This window comes from Asterias rubens, chromosome 7 (genome assembly GCF_902459465.1).
Source record: "Asterias rubens chromosome 7, eAstRub1.3, whole genome shotgun sequence".
NCBI lineage: Eukaryota > Metazoa > Echinodermata > Asteroidea > Forcipulatida > Asteriidae > Asterias > Asterias rubens.
In genome coordinates, this window is record NC_047068.1 from 17,723,947 (window position 1) to 17,745,415 (window position 21,469).

General features: G+C 38.7%; 3 protein-coding genes across 3 annotated transcripts in view; 1 reads left to right on the forward strand and 2 right to left on the reverse strand.

Annotated features, from left to right (window-relative positions):
• Nucleotides 1–786: 786 nt before the first annotated feature.
• Nucleotides 787–9,358, reverse strand: LOC117293005 (WD repeat domain phosphoinositide-interacting protein 3-like). Its single transcript, XM_033775206.1, has 9 exons — nt 9,162–9,358; nt 7,457–7,531; nt 6,848–6,949; nt 6,384–6,566; nt 5,782–5,972; nt 4,205–4,290; nt 3,621–3,722; nt 2,928–3,049; nt 787–2,406 (listed from the first exon to the last, which is right to left on the reverse strand). Exons 1-9 carry the CDS (start codon nt 9,226–9,228, stop codon nt 2,300–2,302), a joined length of 1,035 nt encoding a protein of 344 aa, XP_033631097.1. The 5' UTR covers nt 9,229–9,358; the 3' UTR covers nt 787–2,299.
• A 333-nt stretch (nt 9,359–9,691) lies between these two features.
• On the forward strand, nt 9,692–18,084 carry LOC117293121 (enoyl-CoA hydratase, mitochondrial-like). The gene is made up of 7 exons (XM_033775339.1): nt 9,692–9,921; nt 10,796–10,984; nt 11,705–11,832; nt 14,126–14,225; nt 14,930–15,034; nt 15,720–15,907; nt 16,382–18,084. Exons 1-7 carry the CDS (start codon nt 9,780–9,782, stop codon nt 16,445–16,447), a joined length of 918 nt encoding a protein of 305 aa, XP_033631230.1. The 5' UTR covers nt 9,692–9,779; the 3' UTR covers nt 16,448–18,084.
• LOC117293120 overlaps nt 17,596–21,469 on the reverse strand; it is a 33,872-nt gene continuing 29,998 nt past the window's right edge. The window contains exons 24-26 of the mRNA XM_033775338.1: nt 20,979–21,180; nt 19,906–20,466; nt 17,596–19,068 (exon numbers count right to left, since the gene is read on the reverse strand). Coding sequence (XP_033631229.1) covers nt 18,833–19,068; nt 19,906–20,466; nt 20,979–21,180 — 999 coding nt within the window. The 3' untranslated portion in view covers nt 17,596–18,832. The remainder of the gene's footprint in view (nt 19,069–19,905; nt 20,467–20,978; nt 21,181–21,469) is intronic.

Genomic DNA, 21,469 nt, shown 5'->3' on the forward strand with positions numbered 1-21,469 from the left:
TTGAAAATGCTAAAACCAAGAAAACATCACTCTTGTGACATTGTTTTACCCAAACCCTTTAAGCAGCTCTATGAAATCAGGCCCAGATATTTCAACCTTCAAAAGTTTAGGGTCGTAGAGCACACTTTAAATGGAATAGACTTTTAAATGCAGCATTAGGTAAAGCATGCAACTGGCCATCTCAGTTCACATGTTGCCACCATCTTGGTCTAATTACTTATATCCAGTAACACTAACAGTAACTGATGCTAATATTCGTTTTAAAAAAGGAACCAGACTCTTTCTCTTTCCAGCCCAGTTTTGGTAACATCGATTTAGATGGGAGAAAAAACAAGATGGCTGCACCATGACGACATAGTTTTTAATGCTACAAATCATGTTAAAAAGCCATTGAAAATAAGCCTAGTTTATGTACAATGCAATTTTTCCTTAAACATATTTATATGTACACCATACCAATGCCATGTCTAAAATGGCAGCGCTGATAAGCCATTTGCGAGTTAGCCATTTGCGAGTTAGATTTGAATAATGTCTGGTACAATGACTTGTTAGACACAATGCACCGCTTACATTTGAATTCCTCAAACTATAGAGACAGATGCTAAGTCAAACAGTTCGGGCAAGCTTTTGCATAGCAACCTCCCGATGAGCAAACCCAAGTACCACTGTGCCAAACACATCCATTCAAAATTGTGTATGAGTGTTCACCGTCTCTTATGTAACTACGCAAAAGATTGCCCCCCCCCCCAATTTTGTAGTAAAGCAACCGTCTCGATAGTCTGAGGAATTCAAATTCAAGTGGTAACTTGTGATCAAACGCGTCATTGTACCAAACAATATTCAAATCTAACACGCAAAGTGGCTTATTCGCAATGAATACTGAATAAGCATTTACAACTTAAAGAGACAAAGGTTTGAGGGGTGGGGGGAATTGTCCACTTTGACCTTTGTTGACCTTTAACCCTTTAGAGACCATTCATATTTGTATAATCATCAATATTAATTGTTTGTGAAACCAACCTTTTACTGCCACAAAATCAGCTGGCCCGATGATGCCCCAGGACATGAAACTGTCGCTACAAACAGTTGTAATTCCAGTTGTCTTGATTTCAGCAATACCAATATGTTTCTAAAACTTGTGACACCGGCATCAGGCCTGTGGGTCAGCATCAGTGGCCTTGGGGTAGTGGGTTCCAGGGTGAATGTTTATATTAAAACTACTTTACTGATGATAACAGCTGATAAGAGTCACAGTGAAACCGAGTAGATTTCAGAGATTTTGGCTGATGGGAAGTTCACTTAATGGGTAAGAAAACAATGTTATACATCTCCCTTAAAATTTTGTTATCTCCAAAACTATTACTTCCTCTTCTGAACCACTGAGCCATTCATCAATTGATGTACATGTATGTGCCTCTCTTCATGAACAACGCAAAGCTTGACGATTTGAGCTCGCACAATAACGACACGTTTTATCTCGCACGAGAACGACACGTTTTGAGCTCACACGAGAACTACAAGACAAAACTTCAAAGCACAAGCATTCACCGCGTCTAGTCCTCAACTCACAAGCCAAAATCACAGCACGGTGTGCAGCTCAATGCCCAGTAGCGTTTCTCTGTGTGTAAGAAGTGTGCAACATTTGGAAATTAAAAGCAGAGTCTAGTATTCAAGGTGTGGCCGTGAAAAAGCGGAACCCACAAGAAAACGGTAAATAAAAACGGGGATATCAACATAAATGACGAAACGTACGCGTGATGTAATAACATGTGGCTTCGTCTTCCCTAATGTTGAACAATGTTGAATGAAAACTTTCACGCATAGACCAATGAAATAACTGGCTGACCAGTAAAATATTGACGCAACTGGCCCCGCTGACTTGTCACAGGCAAAAACCCAGGGTGATTGAACCCTGAATTCCTTATGGCAATACGGGAAAGCTCAGTCAAAGAAAGTGGCTAGAATAAAAACATCCTTTTCATCTTACAACTTACACCTGTTTTCTCCATGTAATTATTTTACCAATTAGTAGATTAATTGGATCTTGCACAAATCAGTAGACTGCTGACTGCCCCAGACAGATTAACTGCTCATTTATTAAGTTTCATGACCCAATGTAAAACCAACCACTGGTGAAAGAGATGTATAGTTTCCCAGTGAATGCGGCAAAACTTTAACGGAGCTTTCCCAAAACTCTGTGACAACCAGACATTCAAAACAGACACGGGGTTTAAAAAATTGTGTGATAGAAATACTTGATTAATAAGGAGGCAATGAATAATATGGGTGTGGCAGACCTTTACATCTTATCGTCAGTCATCTCCATGAAGTTTTCATAGACGTCCCTACTGCACTCTCCTTTTTGGTTGAAGACAAATTTGAAATAGCTTCCGTCCGCACAAATTGCTGGAGATGGAAAAGAGGGGAGGAAAAAGTTAATAGAAGGCAACTTTTTCAACTCAGATTTCTTTGGTAAAGCACCGAAGTAAGTTTAAATAATAAAACTACTGAGTATATGCAGTTCTTATAATAATAACTTATTTATTCATATTGCGCCCATTTCATAAAATGTACCAAAGCGCATATCAAAATAATGAAGAAATAACTTAATAAACACAAATCGGGAACACGTCTAAAAAAGCTTCACAGCGCATTTACAGTCAACTCTCGCTATACCAAGAATACCTGGATTGACCATGTCACCTTTTTATAGCAGGAACGTTGCTATAAGAGGACAGCCAAACAAAGAAATACAAAATAGAAATTACATTTGCGACTTAAAGGGAACATATACTTTCAGTTTTCAGAAATGTAGACATAGTTTGTGTTTTGTGTCATACAAAGTACCCAAACCCTTTAAGGATGTTTTCTTCATAACTGTGCTCGAGCAATGGTTGACTGTAGTTGCCTTGTTTTAAGTTCCTCACCTATAACAGAGTTGGAGTCTGCACCAAATGCGCAGATGCACTGAGCATTATCGGGGACTTGAAACTTTGAGAAACTCCACTTTGAGCTGAAATACTTTGGCAGGAAACTGGCTGACGCAAGACTAGAAAGAGTAACCAACAAAATAAACATGTAAGAATTACCTGTTCATTTACAAAGTCCTTGACAACAATGCTCCAGAATGAATACCTCATCAATTTCATAAATTCATACACCTCACCATACACCGGACCACATTTGAATGAGCTTATGATGCTTCATCAGCCCAGGACGTCTACTCTTTGGGGCAACTGGGTCCAATTTCATGGCTCTGCTTACTGCCAAATTCCGCACTTATGATCGCCATTCTCCGCTTACTGTGTAAGCGCAAATATCTGTGGTAGATGTGTAGCGAAGAATGCCTTGTAAAGTAGAGTATGCGAGCGCACAAGTAAAAAAATTCCTTCTTACCCGTGAAATACCTTTGACGTAATCCTCTGCTTCCAGAAGCGAAAGCTCTTTGCTTAAAAGCAGAGCCACGAAATTGGGCCCTGGTAATTTTCTGCAGCAAAGTGTGATGTCACACTACAAACTTCTGGCAACATTGACAACTTTTATTTAGACAAATCTTAGTGTTTTGTGAAATCGAGCCCTTGAGCTCGGATTCACAAAACACTCAGCTCAAATATCTGTACCTAGATTGCTTGTTTTTTCGTGGTTCCTCTGCACCAAATACATGCACCGTGCCGTGGTCACTTGATACACACAGAAGTGAAGAGTCTTGGTTGAAGTTGATACTGAAAAACACAAAATAAACAATTAGCAGAAAATGCTCCTGAAGATGAGCAGAGTATACTGTTTGAAATGTTGAGACTTCATGTTGAGACTACACCGGTTCTTCTCTGAACCAACAATCTTCTCAAAACAGTTTTGGTATGTATGTTGCACTAGTAAGTTAACTACTATTGCTTTTCTTAGCCTTAAACACGTATCAAACACATAATGCCCTTGAAACATAACATAAAACGATTGTTTGGCTTTTGATTGGCACCCCCGAAAAAATTATTTGCAAAATAGGGAGACCGTCAACATAGGCCTAGATAGCCAAGTTGGTAGAGGGCAATTCAGAGGTCATTAATTCAAATCTCGTCCTAGTAATTTTGTCTTTGTTGAACACCAAATCACAACAAACAATTCATAGAGATTCCATTTGTTTTTGGCTGAACCTTGCTAACGTGTGTGAAGGTAGTGGGGGGAAGAAGGAATTTATTCTGCTCACCAGTAGATATTGGCACTTCCTGATCCCCTCCTTAGTTCCTGTAGTTGAGTTCCATTACTTGTGTCAAATATCCTTATAAGTGTGCCCTGTAAACCAAAACATAACATAGTCTGTTACCATTTTAAAGAGTTTTGGTACTTTTTGTACGACACAAATCACAAACTTCCATTGATACAATAAATTTACACAGGTTAAAGATAATGATGATTGAAAGCTTCCCTTAAAATATTACTTGCTGAGGTGCTGCAGTTTTTGAGAAATTAGTTAAACAATTTCACAAAAATATTTTTCATCTCAGTGAGACGAAAACTATTTTAGCCTGTACAAGGGATTTACAAGAGTGTCATGAACACACTGCTCTGTGATGTTCATTTTTTTTTTTCTCAAAAACATGACGAATTATATTACATACATGAACATATACACTGTAAATCTTCATTCGCGGTGAGTAGGGATTCTACAAAAGGTGTCAAAAGCCTTTAAGAGAATATTTTGAGCTTACAATAGACTGACAAGTGCAAAAAATACCGATCAAGTGATTTGCTGATCAAAGAAATCGGTAAAGTACTGAGTATACAAGTACAATACACATCGATGTAAGGGTAAAAACTAATTGTAGTCTTTATCCCCGTTGCAAAACTTACAGCTATTAAATTGTTGCAGTACCCGCTGCTAACCTATAGGATTTGAACTGTCTCTACCCACCGGGCTAACTCAACAGTCTAATTGGTATGACACTGCTCTAGCAATGCAAAGGTCACCTGTTCGAACCCCAGCTGTATGATTTGCCTGTGGAAGTACTGAGTATACAGTGCTTGAAAATAATACACACCGGTGTAAGGGTCAAAACAAAATATAAACCTTTTTCATAATTTTGACAACTTATTTACTTAATTATACAGGGTCATTCATATTTTTAAACAAACACACAAATTAAGTAACAACTTTGTATTTGTTTTGCTGATAGTCTGTGTCAAAGTCTAGCGTCGGAGCATTGAACATGTTGAATGGGTACATTCGCTTCACAACCAAAACACAGCATGTACCAGTTTAGTCAGTAGTTAAACCTCTTTCTCCGTTTGGATAAAAGGGGCAAAAATAGTTGTGATTACCGGTATTAGAGAATCTTGTACATTCTCTTGTACATGTACTGTTTTACTATGATTTTAAGACTGACTTTGGAGACAGTTAATTGTTTTATTAATTTTTTATTTTTATGCAAGTCGCCGGACACACAAGGCCTAAAGGCCACTTCAAGGTGTGGGCTACAATAGACTTTTTTTCAAAGAGCTGTTTGCAACCTACACGTACTCCTGGGGCTGAAACAGGGTTACCCCCTTTACAGTCCATACGGATGTAGGCTTGGGTATCATCCATCAGAAGCCTGGCTGGCAGAGCAGAAAGCACTACCTCCCCAACTTTACAAAGCAATCATGGTTAAGTGTCTTGCCTAAGGACACAAGTGTCACAACTGCGGCTAGAACCCACACTCTGCTGATTAGAATCACCAGAGTTTGAATTCGGTGCTCTTAACCGCTCGGCCACGACACTTCCAAAAGTGCTGAATACAAGCTTACCTTTTCTGAGGCAGATGCTAGCCTTGTTCCTTGATGGTTGAACGTTAAGCAACTCAAGGCGTTGTCATGGGCTGCAATGTCTATCGGGGTCTTCTCGGTGTTAGCGAGGTCAACGACCTGAACATGACCCATACGACGTGCTGGAAACGCTAGCAGGGAATTGTTACTGTTTGGGCACAAGACACACAGACCTAAAAAAAGAGGGAATAAATAAAAAACACTTATTAATGGAAGGAAATGTACACCTTTGGTTTTGGGAATTGTTTTATTGTTTTAATCCTATATAAATGTAGATAGGCCTCTACAATAAAACTAACCTATACAAATTTCACCAGTAAATGGTCAGAAACTAGGGAATAGCCAGGTCCCAGGGAAAGGCAAGGAACCAGGAAATGGACAGGAACCAGAGAATACCCAGGAACCAGAGAAAGGCAAGGAACCAGGGAATAACCAGGAACCAGGGAAAGGCAAGGAACCAGGGAGTAGCCGGGAATGGCAAGGAACCGGGGAACAACCAGGAACCAGGGAAAGGCGAGGAATCAGGGAGTAGCCAGGAATGGCCAGGAACCAGGAAATAACCAGGAAGATTCTACGCTCTGTACCTTTGGGATTACGCCATGTTTCGAATACATGAAGCTGTTGAGGGTTTTGAGTAAAGGTGTAGACTTTGATCATGGTTTCCAGGACGACGACAATCCTGTCTCGTCTGAGTCGGACGGCTTGGACCTCTCCAGTAAACTCCAGCTCTATTACTGGTTTCTTCTTGACATCATCCCATATCATCACTGCAAGGACAGATCAAACATTTATAACAAGAGTTATAAACAAATAGTAATAAATAGTAAAAATAGTGGTTTCTTAAATAGACCGTATTGAATATATAGACCTTTTTGCTATGAAAGTCGCCATCTTGTAAGTAAAACCTAGCCCTGGTGGTCTTACACTTTCGTATTGTACTACAGTGTAAGCACAGAGGAAGAGTCCTATATAGGGCTAGGTCAAACTGTATGCGCGTTCAAATTTTATGTTTTCACTTTTTGTCAAATGGGGATTCTATCCCTCTTACCTTTATTTGGGGGGTAGTTGGGCGTCTTCCCACCTCCAACCAAGGCAAGGTAGTTACACCTAAACAACATCTCCACATGTCCCACACCTCCATCAGTAAAATCTCCAAAGGTGAAGAAAAATCGATTTGAATTACATGTATTGTGGCGGCAAATTCTTGGACAGTTTACAGTTAACACTATGTATGGATCTCTCTTATAAATTGTTGAGGTGTTGAAAAGAATGGATGGTAACAACCTGAGGTTTTGATAAGTATGTTATGCTTGTCTTCAGGAGAAGCATACTGATACAATGTAGAAACGCTGAGTTGTTACACATCGGGTAACCACCACACTTAGAGTCGTGTCACCGCATACCTTACACTCCAGGCCTGGCATTTCATATTCGATGGGGTAATGCCATTTTCTTTTTTTTGACACGAAGGGCATTATCAATTGAAAATCTTGAAGTCTATGTGAAACTTTCTAAAAAGTCAAGACTAGGGCAACAGAGGCCATGGCCTCCATGTCATTCCAGACCTGCACTCTGTTTTAATTTGTTTTGTGCGCAAAACCCGGTCCCTGCGCACAACGCAGATATCAATAGAGGGCGATGTGTATACTTTACCAACCTTGTCTTTCCTTCTCTTTCAATGGATCTGTGTTATACACCCTGAAACCCTTCTCCATTCCACACGCAAAACATCCTGAAATGTAAGCAGAGATTCAAACTGTTCGGCCTATTGTTTCCATATTGACATAATCTAGAAAATGCCATTGTTATTTGCTTGAAAATTTCTCTTTTTTTATGGATTGCTGTGCATTGATTTTTGTCACTTTGTGTGCGGTGTGTTTTGTCCTGAATTCTTCTGTTCTTCAGCCTTGACATTGGATTTGTGTGGTGGTTCAAAATTAGATTCAATCAATTTAAATTTAGGACAATGTAAAAAATATGTTCATGTATGATGTTGTACTTCGACAAAAGAAAAGAACTTTTGAGTTCGGCACAAGAAAAGGACTCTTGAGTTACAATTTTATGAGCAGTTTTATGGACTTCAGCTACATAACATAGCTTTTGACATAACTGGTGCTAATTACTTCGAGTTCAAGGCAAGTAATAACTAGAAAATTTGATCTATATCTAGGAAAATCATCAAATCTAGGAAATTTACTGTATTAAGATAAAAAGTTTATACTATTCATCAGTATTGTCAGATTGTAGTCAAGTAGTTTTCAGTTGTCTTAAGTACCAAATACTACCAAGTACCAAATGTACCAGGGTGGGCTGCAACTCAGCCCTGTTTTGACAAGTACTTTAAAAACATGTTAAAATTTGAGTGAGAGCATGGAGGTATAAACCCATGGTCAACTCAGAGACAATACATTAAAGGAACACGTTGCCTTGGATCGGACAAGTTGGTCTATAAAAAGAGTTTGCAACCGTTTGTTATAAATGCATGGTTAGAAAGGTGTTGTAAAAGTAGAATACAATGATCTACACAAATATCTATCGAAATTGCGTGGTTTTCCTTTTAAATCGTCGACTAATAACACGGTCGGCCATTTAATTATGGGAGTCAAATTTTTGACTCCCATAAATGGTTGACCGTGTTTCTTCGCGACAGAACTAAAAGGAAAACCGTGAAATCCTGAGGCATGTTTGTGTGGATTATTATATTCTACTTTTATATTATCTAATGTATCTAACCATGCATTTCATAACAAACGGTTTCAAACGCTTTTCAAAGACCAACTCAATATCCAAGGCAACGTGTTCCTTAAGTCGACGAGTAAAGGCTATCGTATCACTATCAGTATCATTCAAAAGAGCGGACTTCAACAAGTATTGAGTACTTTGCTCTTTGCTTGCTGCGTACAAGAATACAAACTCGAGCGAGTAGTAGTAGGCCCCCCTAACTCAAGTTTGTGTAACGACGAAATTAAGGATGGATCATGACGTCATGATTATCTATTCTAATCTAAATTCTAAGTTATGCATGACGATGTCCACAGCATAACAATAATTAACATAACATAACAGGAACATTTAACAAGCAAAACTTGTGTCATGTTGTGTACTGTAAATTTTGTTACAATTGTTTTATATCTTCAGCCACTTAAACTGATCATACTATTCCCTACATAGTAAAATAGTCACACTTCCCTGTTTGTGACACGGCATGGAATCAAATTATGATTTGATCATGCACAGACATTTGAGAAACAGCTCGAAAAGTGAATGATTTATCATTTATGAACAGATTTTATATATTATTATTAGAATAGACGATCTATCTAAATTAATCTTAAATTAATAAATTCACACGCTCGTCTTACCATGGTCCTGATTGAAGCCAGCGTACAACAGCTTGTTACCAAAAGGATTCTCCTGTCCTAAATTCATACTAAATGAAGATGTTGAAAGAGGGAAATATTGACAGTTACTTTCGTGATGAGTTTTCTTTTCATGCACTCCTCGGGCCCTCTAGTGTGAGTCACGGTCGTCGGTAGAGATCGAGTAATGACTGATTTGCTTCCTACTAAAATAATGGGTTCGTCCCCCTAGCCATTTTGGACGGATACACATCCTGAAATGGGGAAGTTATAAATATTACTTCTCAAACTCCATAAAAGACAGACCTAATAAATCATTTCTACTGGAATATTTCATTTATAAAAATCAAGTGAGTATTTGTAAGGTTTTAACTTTTCAATTCAATGTTTGATTTGAAGGTTTTTATAACATAAAATTGTTTGTCCGCAAACTTGTGTTTTTGGACAACCCTAAATTGTCACGTCGAACATGCCGATTTAAGTCTCGCGAGATATAACGAGAATCCAAATGTTGACCTCTGTTTGACCCAGATTCAGACATGTGTGGTTTTCGGTCAAGATAAGACTTCCCCCAAAGTTGCTGCCAGAAACCTAGGCCTTGGTCTTGATTAAACATTTACAATGGCATCTTTTCAGAAGTGTGTTTCCGTCCTCAGCAAGTCCTTGGTAACGAGGGCATCAGCTAGGTCACAGTTTTGCTCCAAGTTTGCAACAGGTGTGCAAACGCCTGCATTTGCTCGCTGTTTCAGTATTACTCCAGCAGGTAAAATTTATTAATTGTGTTGTGTTGTGTGCTGTGCAATGCTGTGTGTGTGGTCCTATGTGGCAGTGTGGTACGTTCACTGCATGTTGTGTGTGTATTTACGTAATCACTGAAGTGAATCAGGCCAAGTGAACTAACAAATTTTGTTCTTCAGTGTTTGTTTACGCATTGCCAGAGTTATATTTCATTCATTCAAGAAACCATGTTTTAAATAACTAAGTTTCTGCTGCCTACTGTAGTACTACACTACTCTTCCTTCGCACAAAAATCCCCACTGTACTGTAGGTAGAATTTTCTACCCCCATTATTATAAAACTAATAATAATTTTATAATAATAATATAATTTTTATTGCATTGAAAAAGTTGATTGGGAAAAGTTTCCGTATGGCGCCACCACTTTTTCATTCGATATGAAATAATATAGTATCTAATTTACCTCAGTCAGAGGCTCAGCCAGTGAGATATCCCTTTTTGTAAAAATAGTGAAAAAGTGGTGGCGCCATACGGAAAGTTATCTGTTAATTGATAGGTTAAGTTACTGTGGTCCTTTAGGCCTACTCCTTTTTAAAGAAATTTGTCATTGGTCGTACTTTCATTTGAAAAATGTCAGGGGGAAAAAGGAGCGCCCTAGTGGCCCTAGTAAGTAACTGGGTCTGTAGTACAGTAGAGAAGGCCCAGTGCAGTGGCAGTTTGGTTCCTGAATTCTGTCTACATGTTTATCTACTGCTGACATTTTATGCATCGTGCATCATTCCAGGCATGACACTTTTCAAACTAAGTGCATGGTACTCCTGATATCAGATACCACATTTTCGCTGGCCTTTCATCTGTTACAAGAACTTCATTGTGTAATTTTTTGATCCCCAAATGCAGCCAATTATGAAAATATCATCGTAGAGAAGAAAGGAGAAAGCATTGGATTGATAAAGCTGAACCGACCCAAGGCCCTGAATGCTCTGTGTGATGCTCTAATGTACGAGGTGTCTGATGCACTCAATGCATTTGAAGCTGATAAAGATGTTGGTTGTATCGTCCTCACTGGATCTGAGAAGGCTTTCGCTGGTAGGTAGATTGGGTTCTATAAATGTGGGTGGATCTTTTCTGTGGCGTTTCGTAGCCGAGTGGAACTCAAGCTCTGGTGTTTCTGATCAGCAGAGTGTGGGTTTGAATTCTGGACATGACACTCGTGTCCTATTAAAAGCAAGATAATTTTAAACCACTTTTGCTGCATCCTTGAAGTCAATACTGAGTGCTTTGGCTCAATTTGTACAGTACAGCACTGGTCAGCTTCCTTGAAATACATGTAAGGGGATGTCTTGGGAGTAGATACCACTCATCTTATATAAATATTATAGATCGTTTTTTAATTTTTTTTATTTTATATTTCTAGCTTCATTCTTACTGTTCATCAGTTGACCTTGTTGTCCCTTGAAGTCCCTTGAAGAGTTTCCAATTCGACCTTTAGAATAGATTTCCTAATGGAAGTGCCCTTTGTAAAATGAAGACCAAGAGAGGTTTGTTTTCCATTGTGTTGCCACAAACCTAGATTGTAATAGGTCACTTGAATAGCTGTGGGGTTGACTGCAGAGCTTCACAAAAAAAACCGATTAACCAGCTATAGGCCTAAAACAACCAAATGAAAAGTGTTTTTAATGTAGGCGTGGGGTGTCACATCTGTATAACACACGTTTACTACAATTATTATTTAAAGACAACGTTATTAAAGGTTGTCCTTGATCTAAATAATTAACCCCCCACTCCCCGATCTTTTTCTTTTTAAAGCTGGAGCAGACATCAAAGAAATGGAGGGGAAAACATTCCAACAGGTTTATGGAGGAAATTTCCTGAGTCACTGGGACCACGTTGCAAGAACTAAAAAACCAGTCATTGCTGTCGTCAACGGATATGCTGTAAGTTTGACAAGACTGAATTTATTTGCTCCTTATTTATTACTTGATTTTTGAAATAAAAATTGCATTCCCTTTGGATGATCCTACTACTGCTGCTTCCCAGGTTGTATTGTAAACTTGGATGTGATCCCTGGCTACACGGCAGTTACAGGTTGAACGTGCTCTGACTGGCTAGCAAGCGTAGTTAGCTTGACGTTTCACAAGCCCACCAGCCTTTGCACTGGTCAACAGTTTTGTATTATGATGCTTTTAAATATTAGGGAGAATTTGGGCTGGTACTGGGGTGTTATAACTAGCTTTTGGCCAGCAGACCTTGTTCAGGGGACATGTACATGTAACTGTTTCATGTGTGAATCTTTTATCTTGGCTGTGGTGCCCCTCTAAAAGCTTCTCAAAGACTCTCAAATTTTACAAAGAAAGTGTCCTTTTTGCAAAATTAAGATTGCCTTGCCCTCACAAAGATGAATTTCCACGCCTGATTTCACTCTTTCCAAAATTACAAAGAAGAGCCTGATTAAAGCACATGGTGTCACATTCATAAATGATGCAATAAGTCCAAAGGTCAAAAGTCATTGTCTGTACATGTACATGTACATGTACATGGTGTATGTGTATTATGCAATTCAATTATTAATTCAATGACTACATAATGATTTTAATCCACATTGAGCCATGGTGTTAAACCTTTTTGCAAATAGATTCCTAATCCATTGCTGGCTGCTGCTGTGCTCAAAATACAGGGCAAGGAATAAGTCCAGTCAATTCAGTGAACTAGCAGTGTAGTAAAACATTCATATTTGGTGGTCTAGCCAGAGTTTCATGCTGCAAAGCTGTAATGTTTTCTGAACAATTTACAGATGAGAATATAGTTGCTAAGGTTTTTATGGCCTCAAGGCTTCTTAGAAGAGAAAAATTGCCTTTGTTAAACTCAAAGTTCAAATCTCCACAGTTAATATAACCACTGATTTCACAATGACTAGAATTACATGTAGTGTTGTCGTCTTGTTATGATATCATGTCTTGATTTGTGCAATTCATAGTTAGAGACGTTAAAGCCATTGGACACTATCGGTAAACAGTATTGTCCAAGTCCCACACTTCGTGTATCACAACTTATATATAAAATAACAAACCTGTGAAAATTTAGGCTCAATCGGTCATCGGAGTCGGGAGAATAACGGGAAAACCCACCCTTGGTTTCAGCACGTTTCGCTGTGTCATGACATGTGTTTAAAATAAATCCGTAATTCTCGCTATCGAGAATTGATATTGTTTTAATGTTTTCTCAAAAAGTAAAGCATTTCATGGAATAATATTTCAAGAGAAGTCTTTCACCATTACCTTCTGTAAACCCTGCTGTAAATTATTTGTAAATCTGTGAACTTTAATTTTTTGTTCTGTACCGAAAGTGTCCAATGGCTTTAAACCAATGTTTGTATGAGAGAGATTGGCTGTTGCCAGCTTGACGCTTATATCCCCTTGTGGAAGCATTGCCAAGTTCCAATGATAAAATGTGGATTTTTGTTAAATCATTTTGGATCGTAGCCCTCTAAAAAAATGTTGATGTCGTGGAAATTCTGAAATAAATGAACAAAGTTTTTGTCTTCTCGCCATTGGGTTCTTGGCGTGATTAAAGTGCACTCTTCTGAGTGTCCTTGGCTTCACTTGAACCATTAATATGAAATGAAAAGAAAATGAAATGAAACCATTTTTTTTCTGGCTAGTGAACTGATTTCTGTTCAAAGGTTAAAATTCAAATTGATGATTAAAGGATTTGAGTACTTTTTCAAAATGTCCATAGATTTACATTAAACTTACAGGGATTGAAGATAATGATAGTGGAAAGCTTCCCTTCAAATCTTACGTACTGAGGTGCTGTAATTTTTGAGAAATGAGTAAGACAATGTCCTGAAAAAAACTTTTGTAAATGATAAAATAATTTTTGTCTCATGAAACGAAAATTATTTTCATGACATTGTTTTATTCATGTCCCAAAAACTACAGAACCTCAGCATGTAGTATTTACAGGGAAGCTTTCTACTATCATTATCTTCAAACTGTGTAAGTTTAGTGTAAATCTAGGGACATTGTGTTTTTTGTGCTACAAAAGTTATATAGACCCTTTAAAGAACCAGTTTTTGCCTGCAATCTAATAAGAATTAAGTTCTACTCATCCAAATCCGAAGTTCTTGATTTCCCCTGATAGCTCAAGAAAAGAGCTAAAAAAATCCCAAATCTCTTGAAATATATATAATAATGATGATAAGTGAAAGTTTCATGTATATTTCTATAGCTTGGTGGAGGGTGTGAGCTGGCTATGATGTGTGATATCATCTATGCTGGATCAAAAGCCAAGTTCGGCCAGCCTGAAATTTTGTTGGGAACAATTCCAGGTATGTTCTATTGGTTGTGTGTTTTACAGTTTTTTTTATCATGATAAAATAACAGTACACAATTTTGTCCCTACCTGACTGTGTGGGGTCACCCCGGTAAAATAATTCTCTGGGGTTTTCCTCCCACATATAAAACTACAAATTCCTTCTTTGTCATCTCTACATTTGGGTTATAGGCTAGTACAGTGATTAAGCTTACTTTTTGAGAGTCCTTGGCTTCACAATCCACATCTAAAACTGAAACGTCCTTCCTTGTCTTCTCTTTCTTTGGGTTCTAGGCTATTTCAGTGATTAAGCTTATTTTCTGAGAGTCATTGGCTCCACAACCAGAATCAAAAAATGAACAAAGTAAAATGAACTATGGGATAGGAGCCATCCAAGTTGAGCGACCCCGGCTAGCCATTGGTTGCATCGACAACATTGAAGAATGAGTCTTGTCAGCAAACAATTCAAACACTGTTTTAATAGACCCTTCCCATGAAGTATGTAAATTACACACAGCGCCTGCGCACTAACATTTTGGTTGGCAAAAAGAGGGAACATCGTGCTGTTTTGTACAAGGCTAATGGGTACGTGACGCAGAGGCGATTGCCCGTCTGCTTAGTGCACAACTCTATGGCGTTTGCCAACCTATAGGGTCTGTTTCATGGGAAGGGTCCATTCTAAGAGTTATGCTAAGCTTTGCACTGTCTTTCATTCTACAGGTGCGGGAGGTACTCAGAGACTCACACATGCTATCGGCAAGTCCAAAGCAATGGAGATGGTCCTTACTGGGGATCCAATCGCTGCAGATGAGGCCAAGGAAATGGGTAGGAGAAGATTGATTCTTTATCAGTTACCTTAGTCTCCAACTCCAAAATAAAATTACTAGAGAAAAAGATTTGAACCTGGTTTGCGATAACACCATGTGTGTATCGTATCTACTTGCCAGGCTTGTTTTTTAGAGAACTGTCTTGCCATATATCTACTATCGCACAGTAGATTTATCGGATTGTTCAGGAGGCTTCTCGGTTCTCAAAGATTTTAACCTGTGACCCCCAGATTAATGTGCCAGCACCCTACCAGCTGAGCTATCTAGCCCTAATGTTCTTTCCTTACTACGTGATTGCCTTTGTTTGGGCTGCCAGTCAGAGGTCATTCAACCTCCAGTCAGAGGTCGTTCAACCTCCAGTCAGAGGTCATTCAACCTGAAACTGCCAGTCACAAGGGTCAGATGGCATAAGTTCGTTAAGTTCTGGCATGTTAATCCAGAGATTGCAGGCTCAAATCCTGTTCAGGTAAAATTGATGTTGTTCACCTCAGCGGCCCTCACAGGTACCCCTTTTTACCAATGGGTGAAAGTGTCATAACCAGATTCAAACCAACACTTTGATGACTTAACCACCAGAACTTGATTGGATGCTCTTGACTAGTGGCCATGACACCCTTAGTTTGATCTACATTGTGTAACTGCCTTGGATCCAGTTTGTTGACATTGTTTTGTTTACTTTGAAGGGCTCGTAAGCAAAGTCTTCCCACCAGACGTTGTTCTGGACGAGGCCTTCAAGTTAGCAGAGAAAATCGGGAAGAACTCTAAACTAACAGTTGCCATGGCGAAGGAAGCAGTGAATGGCGCCTACGAGCTGTCGCTGACGGAAGGACTTCGACTTGAAAAGAAAATCTTCCACTCTACGTTTGCAACAGTACGTTTCTTTTTTACTTTAGTGATTAATGTTCTGATGGCCATGTGTGCCAGAAAAAAGTAGGTTCTGGAAATGATGCACACTCATATTGTGAGCTTGTCAAAGTTTTCCGTCTTTTAGTGTTCAGTTGGGAAGGAGGTTGATGTCTTCTATGACTGTATGTGTATGTTACTGTTTTTGGGTTATACAAAGAAAGATCGGCTAGATCAATATTTGAACCAGAACCAGTTCCCTACTAAACCTAGTATTTTGGACCTACATCATACTGTCTCATTCGAAGGACAAAGCAATTATTGTTAAGTCAAACCCATATTCTGCTGATCAGAAACACCAGAGCTTGGATCCGGTGTTCTAAATTGCTGGGCCACAACACGCCACAAAAAATATTGGTCTTTGCAGAGTGTTGATTCAAAAAGTTTTTATTAAAGTTAATCGCTTATTGATTTGTTTGTGTTACTTTTCCAACCCCCTCAGGATGATCGAAAGGAAGGGATGACAGCATTTGTGGAGAAGAGGAAAGCCGTCTTCACCGATAACTAAAGATCATTTTGTGACAACATGATTTGTGACAGCAGGGTTTTTGTAGCAATCATGACGTGGACTAAGGACAATTGGTTTGACAATTTAAGCAAAGTTTTATTGAGAAGCTAAAATTATCACCACATTATTCAAATGATGTATATATATAGTGGTGAAGGTGAAGGGACTGTTGTCGACATGATCAAATGTAGAGGAGCGGCACTTTGGGCATCAAATCTTTCTGTTTTTGCGATGTGCCTCTGACAACTCAACAAATCAAAACAATAAGACTATGCAAGGCTATGAACTTTAATGGTATCATGTTTTGCATATTAATTGAAATAGGAGAGATGTCACAAGTAAAAATGCCTTGGAATAACATGAACTTAAGCCTCACTCTAAATCCAAGTTTGTGCAAAAAGAGAACTCGCACATACGGCTGAGAGGATTTCAGTAGTGGGCGGTGTAGACATAAACAAAGGGCACTTGGTTTATTGCTATTCATCCTTTACCATGCTCGATATGGCAGCAGAGGGTACCCCCTCCCCCAATAAACCCATACTTCAACACACTATTTTCCTCAAAAGTACCCCCTAAAATCCTCTTAAGAATTCATGAGTTTCTTATCACACAACAAGGACGCAATACAGGGAGGGGGTACCACTATGGGGGTACCACTTTGCGAGCACCCATATCGAGCACCACATGATTCATCCTTGTTCACTAATCTCATTTGAAGTATAGACCCCTTGCACATGACGTCACAAGCCTGGGCTCAAAGGAAGATCACCAATTAGCTGCGAGCTGTGCATTGTGCGCTCACAGAGGCACGTTTTCATTGTTTGGCCTCAGTGATGGCGGCATGTGCAATGGGTCTAAACATCTGTTTGTGTTTTTAAGTTGTTTTCTTATATCAGAGTTATCTATTTTTAATTACTTGAATTAATTATGGTAAAAAATTGTATTTTGCTCGTATTTTAACACCTGTTATCTCCATGTAAATCCTTTCTGAAGGATTATCACAATTTGAATCACTAACTCATCCCACATGCACCAATCTTCGATCCCAGTGCTGTCCCTCGATCCCACTGCTGGGTCTCCAGTCCAATAGCAATAATGTTTAAATTTCTTCATCAGTGAAAAAATAATTTGACTAACACACTTGCTGGTTAACTACGCACTATGAAGTTTTTAATCATTGACTTTATAGTCATTGTACCTATAGATTTCTTGAAGATTTCTGTAAAATACCCCAAAAACTTATTTTAGATACTTTACAGCAGCTCTTTTCGGGTACAGTATACAAGTACATAATAAGGAGAGGAAATATTTGGTTTATTTTGAAAATAAAATACAATAATTATAAAACGACTTAAACAAATTAAGTTTACATGTACAAGTGTTTTTGTTTTTTTTCAATTTGTGTTACTGTTATATAATTACGACTAACACTGACATTTTGTATGGACTTCATTTGCATGCAGCTACAAACCCTTGTTTCCCCCTCCCCAAATATTTACATTTGTTTGCGCACTGAAACATGCATGTTCACTAATCATGTACACCATTGTTTAGTATCAGTTGATACTGCTGATTTTAAATTATTGAGCATGGTAACATTTAGCTGTGTATAAAAATACATTCATAAATACCTTGGACAGTTTGGCTATTGCTATTTGTTGAGAGCGTGTTACGTGAATTCGTTGCTGTGTGATAAAGGCCATGGCGGAAGGCGAGGGCCTTTATCGCACGCCCAGGACCCTGCCTGTTTTAATTGGCAATTTAAGAACTCCTCGCTTCCCTTTTATTTCCTTATATATAGACGGTGATTTTCTGGAATAAGTGTTCAGGGGTCGATTTCACAAAGAAAACTTAGGACTAGCCCTAAGAGATATCAAAAACGTACAGCTAGTCCTAAGTTAGGACGAGTAATTGGTCCTAACTCCTTATCCTAAGATAAGACTAGTCCTAACTCTTTGTGAAATCCACCCCTGGGTTCTTTTACATGCACTACTGAACCTAGTGCCCGGGACCTAAGGTTTAATGTCCCATCCGAAGAACAAAGCAATAATAGTAAAGTATCTCTCTGCTGATCAGAAATCGACAGGTTGAGTCCATTGTTCTTACCCGCTCGACAAGAAACCACCCTTGCTCTTTTTCGACCCAACCCTCCTCCCAAAAGAGATTTAAACATGGCTCTACTTCCAATTTTACTAGTTATTGTACACAACAAGTACAATGTAGTATTAGAATCAAAAACTAAAAGAGCATTGACTTGGGTTTCTCAGATTGTTTATTCTTAATTACGGAATACTCTCCCTGCACTGACATAATCGCTCCAGATTTTAGAAATGTCTCAAACCTTTTTTGGAGGGGTCAAAGTTCACAGGGAATGAAATCGGCGTTTCAAGCCAGAAATATTCTACGGTTACATTGTTTCCCGGGAGACTCTTCACCACCATTGTGTGATGACGCAGAATGAAGTGTGATGCGGCTCAATGTCCGCGCAGGTGACCCACTCCCTTCACTGGGGCTGTCTTTTGGTATGTCAAGATCGCCGTAGTTGCTCTCCACAAAGTGGACGATCCGGTTGACCTGGACTTCCAGTGAATCCATCGTGTCCTCGTAGGATGTTGTTTTGGCTGAGAACAAAAAACGTAACAATTTGTTTTTCTCGTTGCCTGAAGGTAATTACATTGTACAAATATTGGATGCATGTTAGTACACTATTGCCGAATATAAAAATATAAATGTTGGTTTGCTGTTATCAATTAGTATGCAGGTATTTCGTTCACAAAATCCTTTTTCAACCAAGTGTATAATCAAATAACATTTTCCTTAGCGAATGATCAGAGGGCATTTGGTTGGCACATGGAAATGATGTGTTTTAGCTGCCCCAACACTTGAAGAAAAGTTCTGGCACTTTGTAAAAGGGAATGTATTTGTTCAGGTATCATTCTTGAAATTAATGGCAATAAAAACTTTTGGTAAAAAGCCACAGCAGCTCTTGAATAGTGTAAAGCATTTGTAGAGACATTTTACTTCAAAGCAATGTGGTTATATAACAATATACATACAAAATATTATTGTTTTATGCCTCTGAAGAAGGTCCGATTTGGATCGAAAGCTAAGGCCATCTACCCTACTCATTATATATATCAGTGTTTGCCCCAACATTTAAATAAGAGAAGCAGTACTGTCTCAGTAACATTTTTCAGATTGTGTATTCCTATTGGCCATTATTCTGTCCTGCATAGACACTTTGGGTCTGTTTTTGATCAATATCTATAAAAAAAACGTGACCACCATTTGGAAAATAACTGTTCACATAAGATTAGCTTTTTTTTTATATACATCTATATTTATCAGGATTAAAACATAGTGGTTTCGAGAACCAAGGGAATACTTTGCTTTAAAAGGTCGAAAGTTTGGCCCACTGGTGACTAAATCTGTAGATGTGAAATGTATCTTTTACTAACCTTTTGCTTTCAACAGTGGATTTTCAGAATGACCTTGAAGAGGTCTCAGGAAGAAGGCCTTGAATCTGTCGATCATAAACTCCACCATCTCATGATCTGTAGCATCGTCAGATCCTTCCTTGGCTCTCAAGTGCCTGAAGGCCTCGGTGACGATCGTAATGAACATATTCGTCAAGATCATATACATCGTAATGATGTAGACGACGAAGACAGCGCCCCCGATGATCGGTTTGGCCATCTTTAACGCCTCAAAGTCAAACTTTCCAAGCAGCATGGAGAAGAGAGTCTCTGTTGTCGTGATGAAGGTGCTGAAGGAACCCACGATTGCATGGAATAGGAGGTAGGTCAGCTGGGCGAAAGCACAGAAGACTAAGCTCCAGATGATTGAAAAGTGGAACAGGTCTTTTGCGGCATAGGCGAGAGTTGACCCAAGGAGGGACATCTTGGCGTTGAGGCGCAGGAGGCGCATGTATCGGATTAAAGAGAGGAAGGAAACACACGCCAAGATGTACCCTAAGAGCTCGTCCCACTTTGCAATATGGCTGAAATTGACAAATTCACCTGCAATGAATAATTACAGAATTGATAGTTAGGTTCACTGTTACATCTTGGTGTGTGTTCATGAAATCTCCATTTGAAATTGTGTTGATTTTAAAATGAACAGGTAGTATAAACGGCTCAAAGTTTTTATCATTATAATTGATGGTCCTCAGGAGAAAGTTGAACTCTAATGCTGTAGGCTGTAAAATTTCTCAAAACTTTTCAAAACATCTTTGTCTTCGCCTTTGCATCTTTACACAACAGGAAAGCTCCATTAAATATTTTCAAAGTTTTGGCACAAATCTTGGAAACTGCATTGTACACATCCTTTTCACCAGTGGCTGTATTAACATTGAATAACTTGGGTCACTCATGTCATTAATTTTAAGTAGTTTGAGCATGATTAATTTTTGGAAAAGGAATTACATGGAGACCCAATGTAACAGGTGTTAGTTGTCAGATGGAAAGGATGTTAATATTTTTAATGGAGCTTTCTTTAATGAGAATGAGAAAATAGTTTCTGTGTACTAAACCCTGATCTTTGTTCTTGACGTCCTGCAGTGTGTTGACTATGAAGATCTGTCTGAGTATAAACATCACGATTGAAACAACAGAAAGCAGAAGCATGAGCAGCTCGATGGCAGTCCAGAAGTTTTTCAGCTCCTTGCAGCCGGCCTGTTTGATCTTCACAATCAGACGGATGAAGAAGTAGATCAGGTAGGCCACAAAGAGGACCTAGTGGTAAAAAAGGTTGAGCTTTATAATTTGGTTTTTAAGCTTACACAAATGTACTCATTAACTTCCCCGAGTTCTATGAAAACAAAATCACACGTAAGTCGCTTTGGTGGGATTCTAACCCATGACTTTTTCATTGCTAGAGCTGATGTCTTACCACTAGACTGACGAACTAGCCCAATGGCTAGAGGTAGTTTGAATCCCTAGAAGCAGGAACCACAACTAAATGGTAATGTTTGCATCTGACATAGAAAATATAATTTGCTTTTTACCCTGATTTCTATTAATG

What these genes read in the sequence shown, in the direction of transcription:
- LOC117293005 (XM_033775206.1), bottom strand. Translation starts at nt 9,228, where the DNA reads ATGAATTTAGGACAGGAGAATCCTTTTGGTAACAAGCTGTTGTACGCT. An exon ending in TAGCATCTGCCTCAGAAAAG is followed by an intron (nt 4,291 to 5,781) that starts GTAAGCTTGTAT and finishes TTTGGTTTACAG; the next exon opens with GGCACACTTATAAGGATATT. An exon ending in AGACTCCAACTCTGTTATAG is followed by an intron (nt 2,407 to 2,927) that starts GTGAGGAACTTA and finishes TTCCATCTCCAG; the next exon opens with CAATTTGTGCGGACGGAAGC.
- LOC117293121 (XM_033775339.1), top strand. Translation starts at nt 9,780, where the DNA reads ATGGCATCTTTTCAGAAGTGTGTTTCCGTCCTCAGCAAGTCCTTGGTA. An exon ending in ATCTGAGAAGGCTTTCGCTG is followed by an intron (nt 10,985 to 11,704) that starts GTAGGTAGATTG and finishes TTCTTTTTAAAG; the next exon opens with CTGGAGCAGACATCAAAGAA. An exon ending in TTTGTTGGGAACAATTCCAG is followed by an intron (nt 14,226 to 14,929) that starts GTATGTTCTATT and finishes TTCATTCTACAG; the next exon opens with GTGCGGGAGGTACTCAGAGA.